At 36.4% G+C, this 19,007-nt stretch overlaps 2 protein-coding genes across 2 annotated transcripts; both read right to left on the reverse strand.

Moving 5' to 3' along the window:
* Nucleotides 1-3,113: 3,113 nt before the first annotated feature.
* On the reverse strand, nt 3,114-5,233 carry LOC103433533 (transcription factor MYC4-like). Its single transcript, XM_008371798.4, has 2 exons — nt 4,243-5,233; nt 3,114-3,996 (listed from the first exon to the last, which is right to left on the reverse strand). Exons 1-2 carry the CDS (start codon nt 4,994-4,996, stop codon nt 3,305-3,307), a joined length of 1,446 nt encoding a protein of 481 aa, XP_008370020.3. The 5' UTR covers nt 4,997-5,233; the 3' UTR covers nt 3,114-3,304.
* Nucleotides 5,234-18,094: 12,861 nt separating this feature from the next.
* LOC114822904 (uncharacterized) lies at nt 18,095-18,766 on the reverse strand. Its single transcript, XM_029098061.1, has 2 exons — nt 18,421-18,766; nt 18,095-18,357 (listed from the first exon to the last, which is right to left on the reverse strand). The coding sequence occupies exons 1-2, from the start codon at nt 18,764-18,766 to the stop codon at nt 18,095-18,097; spliced, it is 609 nt and encodes a 202-aa protein (XP_028953894.1).
* Between the last annotated feature and the right edge of the window lie 241 nt (nt 18,767-19,007).

The raw sequence follows: 19,007 nt of genomic DNA on the forward strand, positions 1-19,007 counted from the left end.
GCATCTTCATCGGTTAAAGATACCACCCCTGGATGGAGGAAAAGTACTTCTAGAGAAAATGCCACATCTATGTATGAGACAGATAAGGCAAGTGAAAATGATACCACACTTCGGTACTTAGAAGTTTCGTGATTACTCAATGCCTTGGATCTTGCAAGTCCCCAACCGAGGAACTTCCCTCACTCGGGAACTTAGGGGAGCATTGTTTGTACCATACTTGACCAATCTCGAAACTACTGAGCACTGGTCAACGTTATACCGTCAAGGACCCAAAAGAGTTTCCTTCCAACCAGGAGGCCAATCACAGTGTGACACGTGTCGACATTAGAAGCCAATCATAACGCGACATGTGTCAACATCAGATACCTATCACAACACGACATGTGTCAATGTCAGTATGAAACTAGAAACTCTCTTCTATAAATAGAGATCATTCTCTCACCATATTTCCTAATGTCATTTGTACTAAATCATTCACTAGTACTCACTAAAGGAGAGCTTGAACCTATGTACTTGTGTAAACTCTTCACAATTAATAAGAACTCCTCTACTCCGTGGATGTAGCCAATCTGGGTGAACCACGTAGATCTTGTGTTTGCTTCCCTGTCTCTATCCATTTACATACTTATCCACACTAGCGACTAGGGCAATCTAGCAAAGGTCATAAACTTAACACTTTCTGTTGTACCAAAGTCCTCACCGATTTTGTGCATCAACAAAGCCGACGACGTAGGGGACAGGAATGTGGTGGAGGTAGAGGGTGAAGTGAGAGAGGAAGAGCGAGATGGAGTTGAAGATGTAGAAAAAAGTAGGAGGTGATGAGGAAGGTCCTGGAGAAGAGGACGAGAATGAGGATGATGAGGTCGAAGGTGGCCGACGGCGAGTGCTTACAGAGGAGGGTGCAATTAGGTTTGAGGATTTGGGTTTGGGGGATGGATAGGAGGAGGAGGAGGAGGATGACGTGGCAACGGTAGAGAATGAGGAGGTGGGTTTGAGGGGGGAAATGTTGGCGTGGGTGGGATTTGGGTTTGGAGTGGTTTTGGATCCCTTAAGTATACATGGAAGCAAGTTGCTCTATATAAATTCAAAAGGAGAATGTGTCATAAAGTGTAGAAATTTCCTGAAGGATTCAAATTGCTTAAAGAAAGCCCTAGAAGGGTACAACATAAATTATGTACTCAATACCAATGAATGGTATAAACTGCCTTAATGAGTGCTTTCGTTATGATATTGTTGCAACACATTGAATCTCTTGCAAGGGTTGATATTAGATTGGAACTCTTGAAGAGTCTAGAAAGATTATAAAGCGTTGAAAGAAATATTGTCTCGAGCTGCAGATCAAACAATATGCCAATACAAATCTTATCCACAATGTTTATAGTATTAAAAAACCATATGGATTGAAGATTATGAGTTAAATACTCAAATGATTAACCAATATTTAGACACTAAGAAAGATCATTCATCCTCATGAGGGAAATGATGAATTGATATTTGATCCAGAAGTACCATATCTTAGTGAGGTATGTGCCTTACTGTATTTAGTACAATACACTTAGTCAGATGTTATATTTCCTGTAAAGCACAATAGCAACATATGGTATTAGAATGAAGTAAAGCTTATCCTTTGATAACTCTAGGAAATTATAGACATGTGCTTATTCTATTTCAAAGAACTTATTAATAGCCATGGTCTTATTGGGCAAGCAAAAATTTGAATATTTCTCTAGCATGCGTACAAATCGCTCTCAGAAATGATTTGTATTTACATATGAAAATAAATTGATCCTACAACGATCAAGGAAGCAACATTTATTGCCACATCTTCATATCTATCATAAATACAGGAGTTTGGTTAAAACGTGTGGCTAGTAAAATTTGGAGCACATGTGAACCACCTTCAGAAGCAAACACTCCAACTATCCTGAATGGCATCAGATTACATCAACACAGTAATCAGTCAAATTAAAGAATTTGAAATCAGGAGGAGATACTCATCAGGAAGAGCATCCAAAACATATCAAGGTTTTAACGAGGCAAACAAAATTGACATATGGCCATCTAAGGGGAAGTGTTGTAATATAATATATGGATGGCCCACATGAATAGATCGTTACTATTCATCCAAAGAAAAATCAGATGAATTATTATTCATATGAAGAAAAACATATGGGTTACTATTCATGCACAGTATTTCACTATTCATTTGAGGAAAGTTTGTAAAGTGAATAGTGTTGCTATAGTAATCTTTTGCCTATAAGATGAGAGCATACAGAGGAAGGAAGAAGTAAGAAAGAAAAGAAAGAGATGAGAAAAAAATATACAAAGGAAAGAAAGGAAAGAAGAGAGATGCGGAAGAAATTACTAGTGAGCCAGACTAGAGAAAAAAAAGAAAATAGTGAAAGTATTTTTGTACTTGTATTATTTCAGATAATGAAAAAAATTACTACTGCTGCCCCGAGAACGTAAGCACACTTGCCGAACCTCATAAATATTGTGTCTTATTTATTATATTCCACTGCACACATATCGTCGACTTTACAACAGCAAAAAATTTATATTATGTTTTCTAGGCTTCTAACCTTCAAAACTTTCAAGTAATAATAGACGGCCCAAATTGAGTAATAATAGACGGCCCAAATTGATCTGTTATGTTTAATTTTTAGTTTTATTTATGTTTAATTAATTTTAGTAAAACTAGCAATGTTAGATGTGGAGTTAAGTTGAGAGACACGTATCAAAAAACTAAACAAGAAACCCAAAGGAGATATGAAATTGGGGATAGCAAACTCGCAACTGGAGGAACGAGGGGGGAAGATTTGAACATTAGTTGTAGTGTTAAAGAGAAATATTATATCCACAAGGTAATCCAGTAACTCACAAATTATCTAAATTTCTGTTAAAAATGTTGTGAAATCTCGCTCTCTTTGTTCCGAATCCTCTATTTTATAAATTAAAGGTTCATGTGTTCTTCAATTTTTTGCCACGTCATACTAATTGTATTTTTTTTTCACTTGTTAGTAAGAGGTCTTATGTTCCACTTATGTAGATGCTCAGTTTGATACCAAATTCGTATGCCTAATCCATGATGTGGCTTAGCCTCACTCCGCTCCTCATGTATATATCGTTGTATTTTTTATTCTCATTTAATTACATTACACATACATTCCCTCCTAAAATTTGGCTAATACATATTCAGTTTTGAGTTACATGCAATATAACAACGAAGAAGAATGAGATCATCATAAATACCCAAAATAACTCGTTATTGGCAAGGTAAACTAATTATTGATGAACTATAACTCTAGTTGTACCATCTTTCTAAAATAGCAGTTCTCATGGCCTCCTCACTTGTGAATCCATGGGGCACTCTAACCACAACATCTTGAAGCATCAACTCTTTAACGCTTGATATGCTTGCATGATAAACTTGTAACTCCAGGTCTTTGAGTGCGTTCATCAATCTAGCATTAGGGTAATCGCAATCCGGACACTGAACTCGTAACATGGCTTCTGAGCCAACAATCTTCACATCCATTTCCAAAGCCCCACCTGCTCTATTATTATAACTTGATGATAGCCTAGGCCTTGTCTGGTGATGATCAACTATGGAGCTTGTTTGGCCTCCAATATCAACACCGGGCTTTTGAAGTTGTGCTTGAATTTTGGACTCCAATTGCCCAACCCTTGCTTTCAGCTCATTGATGTATACAACTGCATCAGAAAGTAAAGAAGCTTTGTCCATTCTGGACACATTGGGAACGACAGAGCGGAGGGCATAGAATCGACAGTTAAGCTTCTCTCGCCTTTGTCTTTCTGCCTCAACATGGTTTATTGGTGATTCTGGTCTGCCTGTTTCACGGTTTGATGATCTTCCTCTCTTTTTTAATCGAATGTTCTCTATGTTCTTAGAGGTTAAGTTTCCAACAGAGTCAGACGGTCCTGAGTCTGATGATGATCCACCAACGTTTACAGGAGCTGCTTCTTTTGTACCACCTTCATGTCAAAATATTGAACTTTAAAGTCAATACACAAATATCAACAAAATATCGGTATCTGGAGTGGAGATCATGTGAGTACTTCAAATAAAATGCACTCGTAAATGTCATCTAAACGGGAAAGATTGATCGGTATTAGATATCAATCTACATAAATCATTGTCCATACAACACTAGATCCGTAAATTGGTAGTCGGTAGCAGTATTGCTCACTGTATAAAAAATTTTGGATTGGTTTGATTACCTTGTGTTGCCCACTCGTTTTTATCAGCTCCTGAAAACATTCCACTTTCTAAGAGAGGAACATGATTCTCAAGACTGCTGCTCAGCTGCTTTGAGACTTTGTTGGTGGTGGTGGCGGTGTTGTCTGATTCGAAAAGTGATTTTGATAGCTGCACAAGACCCCAATTTTCTTTGATCACATCCAAGGAAGCGAGTTCAAGTACTCCGCATGATGTTGCAATACAAACCAATGTTTGAATTCCATGCATTCTTGCTTCTTTCACTCTCTCACACTCATAGAATTGAAGTTCATGATCACCTGCCAGCCAAACAAATCCACCAGAACAAAACGTACGGCCCAGAATGTTACTATTCCCTTGGCCGGCAGTAAACGACTGGGTTAAAGAGACGGTGTAAAAGTAAACCCACTCTGCGTCAGTAACATCTCCACCGTCCAAATCCATGTCTTCATGGAAAAGAGCTTCAACTTCTCTGCTGATCGCCCTCTTCCTCTCCAGAACATCGAACCCCAATTTGGGTTGGTGATGACTGACTTTGTTGTAGGTTTTTTGGGAGGTCAAGTCCCTAGTGCTTTGAAAATGGCCACCGGCCCACGACAAAGAAACTAGGTCATTGCTGTGTTTTGAGGCTTCCCAGAAAATTGAATAGACCCACCTTTCCGGGCGGTTCTGAAGTAAGAACTGGAGGCGTTGAAGTGTGGGTGAGTTTTCTTGACCAAAATTTTGTGAAGAACAAGAGGATATAATTTCCTCCATGATATTAAGAAATCTCCACGGTACGAGGGGGAGTTTTATTGAATCAAAAGGCTTATCTTTTCTCTTGCTGCAAAATGAATCTTATGTAAAGAAAATTATGCGGCAAATGTCAGAAATTAATAGTTGAATTTGAGACAACGGAAGAAGAAATTGAGTGAGTGAGTGAGTGAGAAGCAACGGAAGAGGAAATTGAGTGGGGCTCTCAGTGCTCGGACTGGGAATAAATAAAGGATCGCTAACCTACGCACGACCACGCCCTGTTCCTTTTGAAAGTGTTGTTGTACAACGTACTAATAGTGCCACGTGATAAACACGCCACACAGTAGAGCCTTTGAATGTGGCTCATTTGTGTAGGTTATTTGGGATCCCCTCTCATATCGGTCCTATTCCAGAAATTAATAATTTGTCTTGGATTATTTTTCTCACCATGTTCTCGTGCTTAATTCAGTTCCTTGTTCATTTCAAAGACTGGTAGAATGTTTTATGAAAAAAAAGGGAGTTTTTTTCCTTTGGTGTGAAAACTTTGCGCGTCAAAATATTGCATCGCCTAAAGTCTCTAAAAAAAAATCAAAACGTTAATCAATTTTGTTTGACCAAATTTTTTATTATGTCGGATAAAGTTACTTTGCCAAACAAAATGTAGTTCGTCGGACAAACTTTTGTTGGACAAATGATAATTTTGGATAGTGTATTGAGACGGTTTCCCCTTAGATAATGTGCAGGTTCTAATTCTATATTGGTCTTTCCTAAAAAAAAATTAAAAAAAAGGTTTTTATATTGGTGTAATAACAATTCTTTCCATTTTAACCTATGTAACGACAAATCCTCCTTTAATTAACCTAATTAACAGTTTAGTTAACTAAAGTTTAGCTCATGTTCATATTGGCTTGGTTGACACGGCATTTCATGTGTCCAATAGAGTAAATATTTTGGCTTTCTTCTTTAGGTGATAATTATATCAACACGGATCCTTCACCTTTTTCATTTTACAAGTCATGACCCACTGGAGACGAGAAAGGCTATCATATGGATTATTGATTAGGATATATCATTTAGTATTATTGTTTAGTAATGTTATTTATCACTTGTAATTTAAAGGTTATATGTTTAAATCTTGTACATGTTGAGTTGGAACCAATTTATTTCCCTTACCTTTAATGCAAATATATCGTTGTATGTATAAAAAGTAGGGGTGTGCTATCCACACACCCCATTTTACTTCTCCCACACCCCTTGATAATTTATGTCCGTTGATCTTCTTCAATTCATCCGATCCGACGGCCGAAAATTAAAAAGATGTGTGAGAAGTAAAATGGAGTGTGTGGATATCACACCCCTAAAAAGTATAGTAGAAAGAATAATTGGGGAGGGAAATGTTTTATAATGGAATACGAGTAAATATCCTTATCTGAGATTCAGGTTTGCGAGGCGGACTAAAAGAAAACAAAAACCACAACCTTAATTATGGCCAACTTTGGTGGTGCGTAAGTCTAGGAAAAATTCCTGGAAAATCTCGAACTAAACCAAAAAGATTTCCGATTCCAAACTTAAAAAGTCCCAAACCAAAATTCTCGAAATTTTTAGAATGACATACCGAATTGATCCCGAAATTTCAGTACACGAATCGGTATTGTCTCCTCAATGTTTCAGTAATCTCATACCGAATTGAAAATAAATATTATATATATATATATATATATATATCATTATTATAAATTTGAATTGTTGCTAACTACTAGTAGCAATATAATTGGTATGGTCTACAGATAGTAACCATAGCCCTTTGGTCCATTTGTTCAATGCATCCGACTCGTGGATTTCCAGAATTTTAACTCTGACATTTGATCTACAGGTAGTAACCATAGCCCTTTATCGCCACATCTACTAGTACGAACCTCCCACACACACTCACCCTACACTACTACTTCTCAACCAAAGTGTCTTGTTCTTCAGCATGAAATCAAAAAATTGTATTGTTAGTTTTCAAACATATTAGGTTTGTAACTTAGTATTTTATTTTGCTTTTGGGTTTGTTACTTATTTTATTTTGGTTGCATGCTGTTTTGACTTGGTATGAATGATTGGTATTTTAATTTGTATGAAATTTAAGAATATCGAACCATCCAGAAATACCGAAATATTTCAGAAATTCCGAAACTGAAATTTTGATTCGGGATTGGTTTTCAAATTTCCATCCTAAAAATTTTCGGTTTGGGATCCCATACCAAACCACCCCTAATGGTGCGTTGAACTTAAATCTAGGACCTAACTGCATTCTTTGTGAATTCGTTGTGGACGTGGGCAATGCTAATACGCGGCCAAATGTATACTTCGTTCTCGGTCTGTGCGACCAAAACTTCTTCGTCCTTGTATGGAGGTATTATTTTTTTTTTTCTCTGAAAAAATGGAAGAGGGGTTGCAACTGGAACGTGGAAGAAGAAAGAGTAAAGTGGAGGATAAGTCTCTTTGATTATAAAAAGTGAGGGCAATATGGATAGCTCAAAAAATTTATTAATTGCCTCCACTTGCGTTGAAAAAACCGCAAAACTTTTAGACCAACTCCAAACTTGGGCTAAAAGCCAAATTTTAGCCTAAAATTCCCCCCCCCAAACACCACCCAATCCAAGCTAAAATATTTGGCTAAAGGGGGAATGCTAAAACTGGGCTAAATTCCCCCCCAAATTCCCCCCTATCCGCGTGGACTCGCCACAATTTGGGCCACTCTTGGCCCGCCCACTCGCGGACGCGCCCCACGGGCCTGGTTTGCATTTGCTTCCGACAACGCAGGGTCCCACTGCCAAGGCCCTGTCGGCCACTACCCCCGAGCCTAATGGCTCTTTTCCCCATCCAACTACCATCATTTAAGGACCGTTGGTTGATCCAACGGTCCAAATTCAAATTTCATTTTAAAAAAAATATGTTATTTTAAAATACATTGAATCCAACGGCTGAGATCGAATGTAATCAAATCTAACAGTAAAAGAAAGGATCTAACGGCCCAAATTTAAATCCAACGGCTAAAATAATTAAAAAAAATTATTTAACTCAAAATTCACCCAAAAACTCTATAAATATCTCTGTATTTGTTCAAACATCCACACAAAACTCAATTTTCTCCTACAATTCTTCCAATTTATCTTTCTACCATTTCTTTCCATTTCCAAATTATTCAACATGGCAAGAGAGCATGTTAGAGGTCGTAATTGGACCTGTGAGGAAGATGTTTCTTTATGCTTGGCATGGGTTTCTGTTAGCGAAAATGGTGCAGTTGGCACAAATCAAAATAAAAAGGTTTTGTGGGATAAAATCATTGCAAAGTTTCAAGAAAACTGCAACGATGGCGGGCGGGACAGTGGTGGTGTTTATGATCAGTGGAAGACTATCAACAAAGCATGCACTTTATGGAATGGAAGTTTGGAGAGAGCCATGGTTGGCATGCCTAGTGGAAGGAGCGCCATAGAAATTGTGAGTTTTTTTCTTGATATTTTATTTGTCATGTACATAATATTATTTTGCAACTAATTATTTTTATGTATTTTTTGCATAGGGTGACAAAGCAATGGAAATTTACAAGACAAGAGTAACACCAAAAAATCAAGTTTTTAAGTTGCAACATGCTTGGGACGTCCTCAAGGATTGTCCGAGGTGGGCAACCGATGCAGACCAACAATGGGGAAGATTATTTCAACTTGAAGCTGCACCGAGAAATGAAGGTGTCAATGAAGGTGTCGATGAAATGACCCCATCTCCTTCTTTATCAAGACCCCCGGGAAGAGATAAGCAAAAGGAAGAAAAAAGAAAAGGGAAGGCCCAAGATTTGACGAGTGAAGACTTTGCTACCGGAATTGCAAAATTGCACGAAACTCATAGCGCTCGCCAAGAAGAAGCGGCCCGAATGCGTTTGCAAATGAAGGAAATCTCAGATAGGGAGGAAAATAGGTTTGAAATTGAATTCATGATGAAGGACCTCAGCAAATATATTCCAGGGAGGAAGAAGTTCTTACGTGGTAAGTAAAAGGAAATTATGCGAAAGTCTGCTTCAAGGAGTATGTTTCAAGATGATGAATCCTCTGAACCCTATATCCCAACATTTCAACGAAGTCCATCACCAAGTGAAGATGGTGGATATGATTGTTAAGTTTATGTAGTGTATGAATTATGTGCTTTATTAATTAAGTTTATTAATTGTCGTTTGAAGGCTTGCTTTGTGAAAAATTTAATGATTTTTCAATATTTATTGGAATTTAAATTTTTTTAGATTAAAATGTTCACAAAATTAATTTACAATAGTCTACATATTTATTTATTTTTTTAAATTGATTTAAGAAAAAAATTAGCTTAAGTTCATTCTTTAATAATCCCGGGCTAAAATTTTAGGCCAGAAGGGTTGGAGCAGAAAAATTGTTTCTGGGCTAAAAGCCAAATTTTCCGGGCTAAAAAATGTGGCTTTTAGCCTAAGGATTGGAGATGCTCTTAAAAGCACCTCTTGGGCTGCTTCTTAAAAACTGATGTGATGTTGTCCGGGACCGAAACTTTTAAGAAAAAAAATTAATGAAAAAGACTTTACAATTTTTTATTTTTAACAAAAATATATTATAATTTTATTTAACGATAAGAACAAAAAATTAAACACCTATCCAAATACGCTTACAACATATAGCACATGCAAAACACTAATGGTGTGTTTACATAGGGGGAAGGGATATGGCGGAATGAGAATCATTCCCCATTCCTGATTATTCCTCCGTTTACCAACTTAAGTGGAATGAACAGTTCTGCGGGCCCCACATAAAATCAGGAATTCATCTCTTGATATTGTCTGAATTGGATTACCTAGAAGAAGGTAGTATTTGGATTCTGGGGAGAAGGCTCCATCCGGAATCAAATTTTCCTTCCCAAAATGTCCTGCACCTTCAGTAGCTCTTTGCTCCTTGCTGTCCTCCGCCATCCTCTCCAGCAGCTCTTTGCTCCTCTGCCGCCTCCTCTCGCTCCACCACCTCAAAATCCTCCACTTCCTCCTCCATAGGATTCGGCACAATAAATCAACCCAAAAATGGCAAGCATACCCAAAGAAAAAAAAATCAAATCTTCAGAAAATCTAAACCCAGTTGCCACCATTGATAATAACAGAAAATTCAGCAACAAAAGGAAACGAAAGTGACGGAGAAGAGAGTGGTACCAGAGAGGCCGAGGGAGAGGAGCGGGTTCATGTGAGAGAGACCTGAGAAAGACCTGAATTGGAGCTCGGGGTTGCGGAGTCCCACGCTGAGGTGCAGGCTCCGACGCCCGCACGTTGCCGAAGAAGAAGCGGTAGGAACGGTGATCTCTCCGCCGAGATGAGGCTATGAGCCGTGGGTTCTAGATAATGCCAATTTGGATGAGGACAGTGGGTTCTAGGTTAGTAGATAAGCATGAGAATTCCACTAAAAATTTCAAAAAGATAACAATAAAAGTTTTACTAAAAAATACAAAATAATAATGGTTCTCTCTTCTAAAAAAAAGAATGAATGAAAGATTTACTAAAAATAATTAGCATATAAAATAGATTAATTAAATTTGGGGTATTTTAGTAATCACAATAGTTTTCATTCCTATTCATGTGAATTAGTAAACAGTTATATAGATCAATGTCATTCATACTCTGATTCCAGACAGTTTTAGTAAACAACTTCAAAAGGAATCTGATTCTGATTCCCCCTCATTTCTATTCCTCCTCAATTCAATTCCTCCTCAATTTAATTCCTCTTAATTTGATTACGGATTAGTAAACGCGTCCCAAAAAGTTCTTTAAGTGGCCAACAATAATGAAACCCATTATTTCTTGTAAACAAACACACACAAAAAACAAAATCTACCACTCCCCGCTTATAGCAATTGGAAGCTTGCTTCTACTAAAAAAAAGGAAAAACTAATGAAAATGGTTTGAAAACTTTGAGTTTTAACGAAAATGACAAAATAAAGAGTAAAGTGAATAGTACCAGGATTAACTTTTTAGTGTAAAAATGTGGTTTTTCGTTAAAATGAACAGTACCGAAAGTTTTTCATTAAAGTTCCCTAAAAAAAAACCGAGAAAATAAATCCTAATAAGAATCACAAACCCAAGAAAGACAAAAAGAAGAAAGATGAGAATCGAAGAAAATTCTCCCATTATAGTAATTGTAATTTGTAATGCATGTAGAATTCTCCCTCCGATTTCCTTGTCCCTTGTTATATTATATGATTGATGAAGACATTATTAATGGTAAATGCATAGCAGATCATGGTAGCTGGGCCGGATGACAGAATTCTCCTAGGAACCTAACGGACGAAGACAAATATCTTAGTCACTAAACGTAATTATTGAGTTTTCTCTTGGTATTATAGGTTTGTAATAGTATAACGTGGCCTTGTTTTGCTGTGCTTATAGGCGCTTACATCTTTATTTTTCGTACCCTTTTACAACATTAAGACATCTTTATTGGGTTTGTGATTCAAAAAAATAGGTTGAAAATCAAAGAAAATTAGAAGAATAAAAGGTGTTTGGAAGGTCAGAAAGTGCCGACAAATTTAAGAAGATGAGAGAGAAGAATGGTTGTGAGAATTCTTGGAGGATACAATATTTAGTTTTAAAAATACTCAGTGCATGACAACCTTTCAGAAATAGTGCAGTACTCATGTTCAATTTCAGAAATAATGTAGTGCTCGTGTTTAGTTTTAGAAATAATTAGTGTTCGGTTTTCATAAATAGTGTAGTATTGTTCAGTTTCAGAAATAGTCACTACTAGAAAATCTTATTTTGCCGACAAATTCTAAGCCGACAGAGTAAAATTTTATCGGCACAAGAGTCCTCTACCGACTAAAATTTTAATTTGTCGACTAAATATTCAAGCCAAAACCAATTTATAGCATTAATTTTAGCCGAGAAAATTCGAATGTTAACCGACCTTCATTTTGTCGGCATAAATGCAATGTCCCGACTAGTTTAATTTTGACGGGTAAATTGTCCTTCCCTGCTATCTTAGAATACTAGACGACGATTTCGGGGCAACAAAAAATATTTCCTCGGCTGAGGGTAAAACTATTAACCAAAAATGAGGCGCGGAATAAAAGCGCGGTTTCAAATTGGAAGCGCGGTTTCAAAATAGAAGCGCGGAGTTAGAAAAAAAGAAAGAAAAGAATTAAGCGCTTTAGTCAAACACGAAGCTGTTGTCTCTCCGTCCCACTCCTTCTCCCTCTCCCTCTCCCTCGTCGCTACAAATACACAGACCGACCGACTGCCTCCTTCCGCTGGAGATCGAAACCGGCGTCAAATTCAAAGCCCTCGAAAAGGTTTTTTTTTTTCTTTCCCTTCTAATTGTCATCTTCAATTCTAGTTCTGGTGCATAAACCCATCAGTTGTCTCTGTAATTCTCTTAAGGTTTTCAATTTTCTTTTTTGATTTGTTTTGTCAAAATTGAAATGGAATTTGTGGGCTTGAATTTGTATTAGGTTGCGAGCCTATTGTGTGTTATGTTTATTAGGGTGGATAAAAAAAAAACCATCAAAGCTGCCAAGAACTCGAAGGTCAGTGATCTCTTTAAGTGATTATCTTCCTTCTCCTCTCTAATTCTATGTCTGCCAGTTCAATTTGTAGAATTTAATATAGGGTTTTAAGTTGGAAAATTTAATTTAACCTTTTAAGTTGCAGGGCTTGGTGTATACGACAATTTGGATTATTAATTTTGATTGCTGATCCACTTCCTAATCCCCACATGTTATTTGTGACTCGACCGAACATAGAGGGGCGAATGTTTTGTGGAAGGGATTGAGGAACAGGGCGAAGGTTTTGGAATCTGCACTAGATGATGCTGATAGTAAAGATTCGTGTAATGCCACATCTCAATTCTTTTGTTCCAAGTAATGTTGTAATATATAACTTTTCCAATTGTGGCTTCCTGTTATCTATGATTGGTTGTGATGTTAATGTTAAATTACATTCTTTTTGGTGTTCTAGCTATGTTGATCGTGGTTTCTGGTTTTGATTGTGACCAAAATTTTGTTGTGGTTGAGTCTTAGTTTACTATGTAACACGCAGGATCCGACATTGAAGAATGTTGCAAGGCAAGTGATGTAGAGAAGACGAGAGCTGCAACTGCAGTTAATAACATCTTGTCCGGAGTTAATGGCCATATTAGTTTGTGGGAAGAGATCCAGCTTATCAGGGGTAGGCCTTCTCAGTTCAGCCTTAATTTTATCTCTTACAATCTTACTGATGATTGTACTTTTTGTTTGCTTTGATATGGTTGTGTTGCCTTGCAGAACTGATCTGCACTTACCAGACATGCCTTTAGTTTATGCAAGTGATGCCTTCTTCAAATTGACAGTTAACATGTACAATGTTAGCTATTTGCCAGGATCTCTCTAAACCATTCTAAACTCCATGTTGTTTGCAAATCTTTTGAATAATCCAACATATGTAGTTGTTACACAACTCATATGTAGATGTGGTAACATGTGCAAGTCTATATTAACTTAGTCTTCTCTTCATCAAAATTATAATAATAATACTATTAAATTAGTCTTGTTATTTTTATTCCAGGTGCGCCTGATTGAAGTTAATGTAGTTGCACTTGCTTATGAGGCTGGTGATGGTGAATTTTATCTCAAGTATATCGTATAAATTATCCCTCTGTTATGTTTTCTCATCGGTTCCTAACTTGTGTTACTCTCCCATTCAGCTGATGACAAGAATATATTGTATATTTTGTCCCCCTATTGTGCACAACACACTGAGCAAGGAGCTTTGTACAGGTAAGTTTGATTGTGCTAGGAATATATTGTATGTTTTGCTTTCTCTGCCTTGTGTTTATTCCAAGTACATGGACGAATAGTTTGATTATGTCTATCCTAGACATGAGCAAGGAGCATTGTGTAAGCAATTTTGATTCCCCAATAAGTTACAATTGTCGTCATTAATACAATTTGATCAAGTTGTGAGAAATTTTTTATGTTTGAGGATTTTCTTTGTATTCTTGAGGGCTACTAATTAATCCCAGAGTTGAATATCTTTTAATTATTATTGCGTAACTTATTGTACCTTCTTTCATTCATTTTTATTTGCATCTTATTAAGGGATTAAAGAGTACCTCTCAAATGGCAGGTGGTCTGAGATGTTGATTGCAAGGTTTGAAATATCTTTTACTATGTGCTTGATTACATGAGTACATGCTTTATCATCCAAGATGCAAGTGAAATTCAAGTCTGACTATATGCTTGATTACGGGATTACATGCTTTCTTGTTGACAAATTGGTTAAGTTTTCATTGTTTAGTGTAACTATGGTGTTAATTGCAGCCCATCCCCATTTTCTAACAGATTGTTATGTTAAAGTATGTTCAATTGAATGTATCTTTTTCATGATGTTATGTGAATCAGTGCAGCTCCATAATGTTATTACTTATAGAAAGATTCCTAGCTACAATTTGATTGTTTCGGTTTTAAGGATGCTCTTTCTTATGTTGTCATACATAATAATTACGATTTTGTATTATTTTTGCAGGATATTATTGCGAAGCTACTGCTAAACCGATAATTGAGGAATGGGAGTAGAATAGGATTATTGTATAATATAATACTTTGTATAACCATTGTACATATACATATTACTAATCAAAGCAGCATTATTAGAAATTATTTTGTGTGTTTTCAAGCTTTTTTTTTTTAATGAATTAAAATTCTTTCCCGACAAAGCTAATTTTGTCGATAGAGTAAGGCAATGCCGACAAAATATCTTTTCCGACGAACATATCTTGTTGGCAAAACGGTGCATTTTGTAGGCTTAAAAATCCTTTTCCGACAGAATTTTTTGTTGGGGTTTAAGAATGCCGGCAAAATATGTTTTGTCGGGAAAGAACCACTTCATAGCCGACGAAATGTTGAATTTTGTCGGCTAGAGTCTTGCACGACATGCTTTGCGTGACAAAATGGCCGACAAATTTTTTCGTCGTGAAAGAGTCTTTATCGACAAATTTTGACTTTTGCCGACAAATTCATTTTATCGGTAAAGTCAAAATTTCTAGTAGTGTAGTACCGTTCAGTTCAGAAATAATGCATTACCGTTTAGTTTCAGAAATAGTGTAGTGTTGTTCAATTTCAGAAACAGTCTGTGTAACGGGATTTGGATCCTCTCTTGAGCCCAAGGAGAGGATCCTCCTGACCAAGGAGTCTGGGCCGTTGGATTTTCATCCAACGGCAACAAACAGGGAGTCCCCTTGGGCTCAGGAGAGGATCCACATCCTGTGTAATGGAAGAGCGCACGTCATTTTTTTTCTATTTTATTTTTTATTATATTAAACTTTTGTCATTTTCATTAAAATTTAAGTCATTTTCGTTAAAGTTTAAGTCTTTTTCATTAAATAAAGTTATAGATTGATTTTTTGTTAAAATAAAATTAACCCAAGCCTTTTTCATTAAAGCCCCCTTAATTAAAATAAGCAGCATTCTTGTTACACTAAGACCTCTCTAAAGTAGTACTCTATAATGGAATAACCTCTTTAAAGTAAGGTTCTAAAAGATGCTAGGCGATAGTCATACGGCAGGCTAGAGCCTAGCGCCTAGGTGGCTAGACAAATTTAAGTAAATTTATTGTATATCATATAAATAAGTACCTTCTTACACTTAAAAAATACATAATTTCATTGAGATATATAAATTGCAAAATATAATGACATATAGATTTTAAAGTATTAGAACATAATGAAAACATGGGGAACAAACATATAATGTGTGTTAATCTAAGTATTTAACAAGTCTCTTACAATTTATCAAAAAAAAAATTGCAAATGAAAGTTATCTGTTTTTTGTTTAAGTAAGAGTCATGACCTAGGCGGGGGTGCCTAGGTGGGTCCAGGCGAGCTAGTCGAGCACCTAGCGCTCCAGGCAAGTGCATAAGTAGGTTTAGGCATCATTTCTTTATTTTCAAATGCCTAGGGATTATTCGTGGCAGTGGCCAGTTACCTAGCGCTTGGACGGGGATTTTTAGAACAGTGCTTTAAAGTCATAAAAAATTTCAGTCCTAACTTAGGACCAGTTAGGTATTGAAATAAACTCCATATTGTGATAAGTTATAATTTTTTTTAGTCCCATCTTAAGAAAACACGCCTCTATGTAGTTATAATTGTCAATGACTACAAACATATGCAAGAAATAAAATACTTGGAGGAGCCCAAGGAATCCTATTTAGGAAATACAACATTAACTACACCTGTATTAAGTAATAACCACCCCTAAAGTTATAAAATTGGTTTGGCCCCAACTGTATAACTTTTAGGGAGATTTTACTGTATATGATTGTAAGTGACAGCCAAATGTGTAGTCTGACAACATTTGATGTTTATATTACTACATATGTGAAGAATTGTCCAATATTGAAAAGTTTAAAATAAAATAAAAAATTGCAAAGGCTTATAAAGTGTTTAGCCCCTCCCTTCCTTGCATCACCGCGCCATGTACTCATTACTAAAGATCACTAGGTTTTGAGTTTGATACTCAAATTACAAGCCTCTAAGTTTTATATAGTATGAAAGAGCTATCAGGTTCCACATGTTTTATTTGGCAGTTAATTAAGAAAAAAGATAATCGTTTCTAGAAGGCTAATGTCGCACTGACACATTCTTGACAATGCCATTTCATTTTGTTAGGACAAGCATTTTACAAGTGGAATACATGTCATCTAGCAGTAAAATTTCACCGGCTTCAGTCTTGACATAATTGTAGCTACAAAACAAATAAACACCTTTGAATAAGGCTAAAGTCTTATGCAGACACGAGATGGAGAGGGTTTGAGCCCATCTCGCCAATGGATCTTTGATGTCTAAGTCAGTTTCTTTAAAAATAAAAATAAAAAGTTTAGGCTTTAAGTGATTTGCAAAAAACTTATCAGAAATTGGTGAAGATGGAATTTTTCCCTACACATTCGACCTTCTTGGTATATTCCACATTATTAGGAAACTAATTTTGACTTTGATTAATTTGTGCTTGATTTCTTCCATGATTATAGTGCCTGGAAAGATTTTTCATTATATCATCATGCCTAAATTACAAGATAAAAAAAGTCAAGGTATCACACGTATATAATACACCAAAAAAGTATATGTATCTAAATATTAGTACCTATAGCTAAACACATCTAAACTATAGTATCTAGTTGAAAACACTTAATCATAGTACCTAGTTAAACGTACCTAAATCATTGTACCTAATTGAATATATCTACATTATAGTACCTAATCGAATTTATCTAAATTATTGTACCTATTTGAATGTATCTAACTTATCGAACCTAATCGAATACAGATGCAATAGATCAAACCCAACTCCAAACTCAACAATTCATACACTAACAAAATGATCAAAACCCGATAATAAAATCAACAGACACAAAATAACAAAAATAATAATAAAATAAGAAATATCACAAGCACAATGCCACAAAAAAGTTACTGAAGTTGGAACACATTCTCTTCATTGCAAATTGTTGGAATCCACCTAGATACACAAGGCATATGCCATTCAAAACCAACAGAAAGAAAATAGAGAGAGACCTAATGCAAATGATGAGAAAAAAAGGGGAAAATCGTAATTAGCAGATGTAACTGAAGAAATCAGCCAAGATATGGATGGTTGCCTAATCTCTTTTTCAATTGCAGAAGCCTAATCTCGTTTTCTAAAGAAGAAGCCTAATCTTTAATTCCTTTGATGTTTCATCTTTAAATGCCGGATGCTCATTTTAATTTTTTTTTTTAAAAATTCATTCAATTGTGAAACCATTTAATAGCAATATTTAGGGGTAGTATAAGAAGACAAAACATAACAATAAAATTACACAAAAGAAATTAAATATGACGTGGAATACAAAATGCTGATTTGAAAACGAGTCAAAAGATTAAAATTAGTTTTTAATCTTACTTACAATATTTATTTATTTATTTTTAACTCAAGGTAGAAATTTTATAGACGGATAGAAAGATTTACATCATGTGCCAAGATGTTAAACAGGAAGTCGGGCCCAATAAAATCCCAAACAAAACCCCGGCCCTCCTTAAACACATACTTAGCCACCAAGTGAGCCGCACGGTTACTTTATCTAGAAACAAATTCGAAAGTCACCAACTCCAAGCCACATGCTAGAGTCTCGATGTCACCAAGTATACATTCCAAACTAAACTCATGGCTAAGCTCCTTCCTGATCATTTGGATAAGAACCTTAGCATCAAATTCAACAATCATAGTGTTGAAACCTTGCTTAATGCAAAACTCCAAGGCGTCACGAATTGCATTGGCCTCAACCGCAACCGCATTGTGACAGAATAAACCGCTCGAGCCTTCCACCGCTTGTAACAGGCCTGTAAAATCGCGGGCCACTCAGCCCACACCAGCGCACAGGGTCCCCTTGCACCAAGTCGCACCGGTGTTGACCTTAATGGTCCCGAACCCTGGCTTCCGCCATTGCTCACTCCATCTTGTCGGTGCTTCAACCCTCGTGGCCTCATATTGATTTGCACCCTCGTCCCCTTGCATTCTTGCATCTCTAAACTCGGAAATATTCCTTTTCCAAAGCTCCAGAATCTCTAAAGGTTGTCGGTGACCACCCTTGAAAACCATCTCATTTTTGTTTTTCCAAAGACGCCAGAGCCCAAAAACAAATTCTTGCAAAATTTCACCTTCGTTCTCCTTCCCTTTGACTCGGTTGCAAAAACTCACCCAAGTTGCCAAGAAATCAGCACATTCCAACTCAAAGGAGTTAAGTTGCATTGGGGAGCAAAACCAAAATAGGTGGCTGATTTCACACCTGAAGAATATGTGGTTTTCTGTCTCATGAATTTGGTTGCACACCACACATACATTATCAATATGCATATGTCTTCTGTTCAAATTTCTTCTGATTGCCAAAGCATTATTACAACACTTCCAGACAAAGAATTTCATTTTGTTTGGGACCTCTAAACTCCATATCTTGTTCCACACTTGGTTGATGTTCGTTTTCAAACTTGGC

The sequence above is a fragment of the Malus domestica genome, chromosome 14, assembly GCF_042453785.1.
Source record: "Malus domestica chromosome 14, GDT2T_hap1".
In the NCBI taxonomy this organism is placed as follows: Eukaryota; Viridiplantae; Streptophyta; class Magnoliopsida; order Rosales; family Rosaceae; genus Malus; species Malus domestica.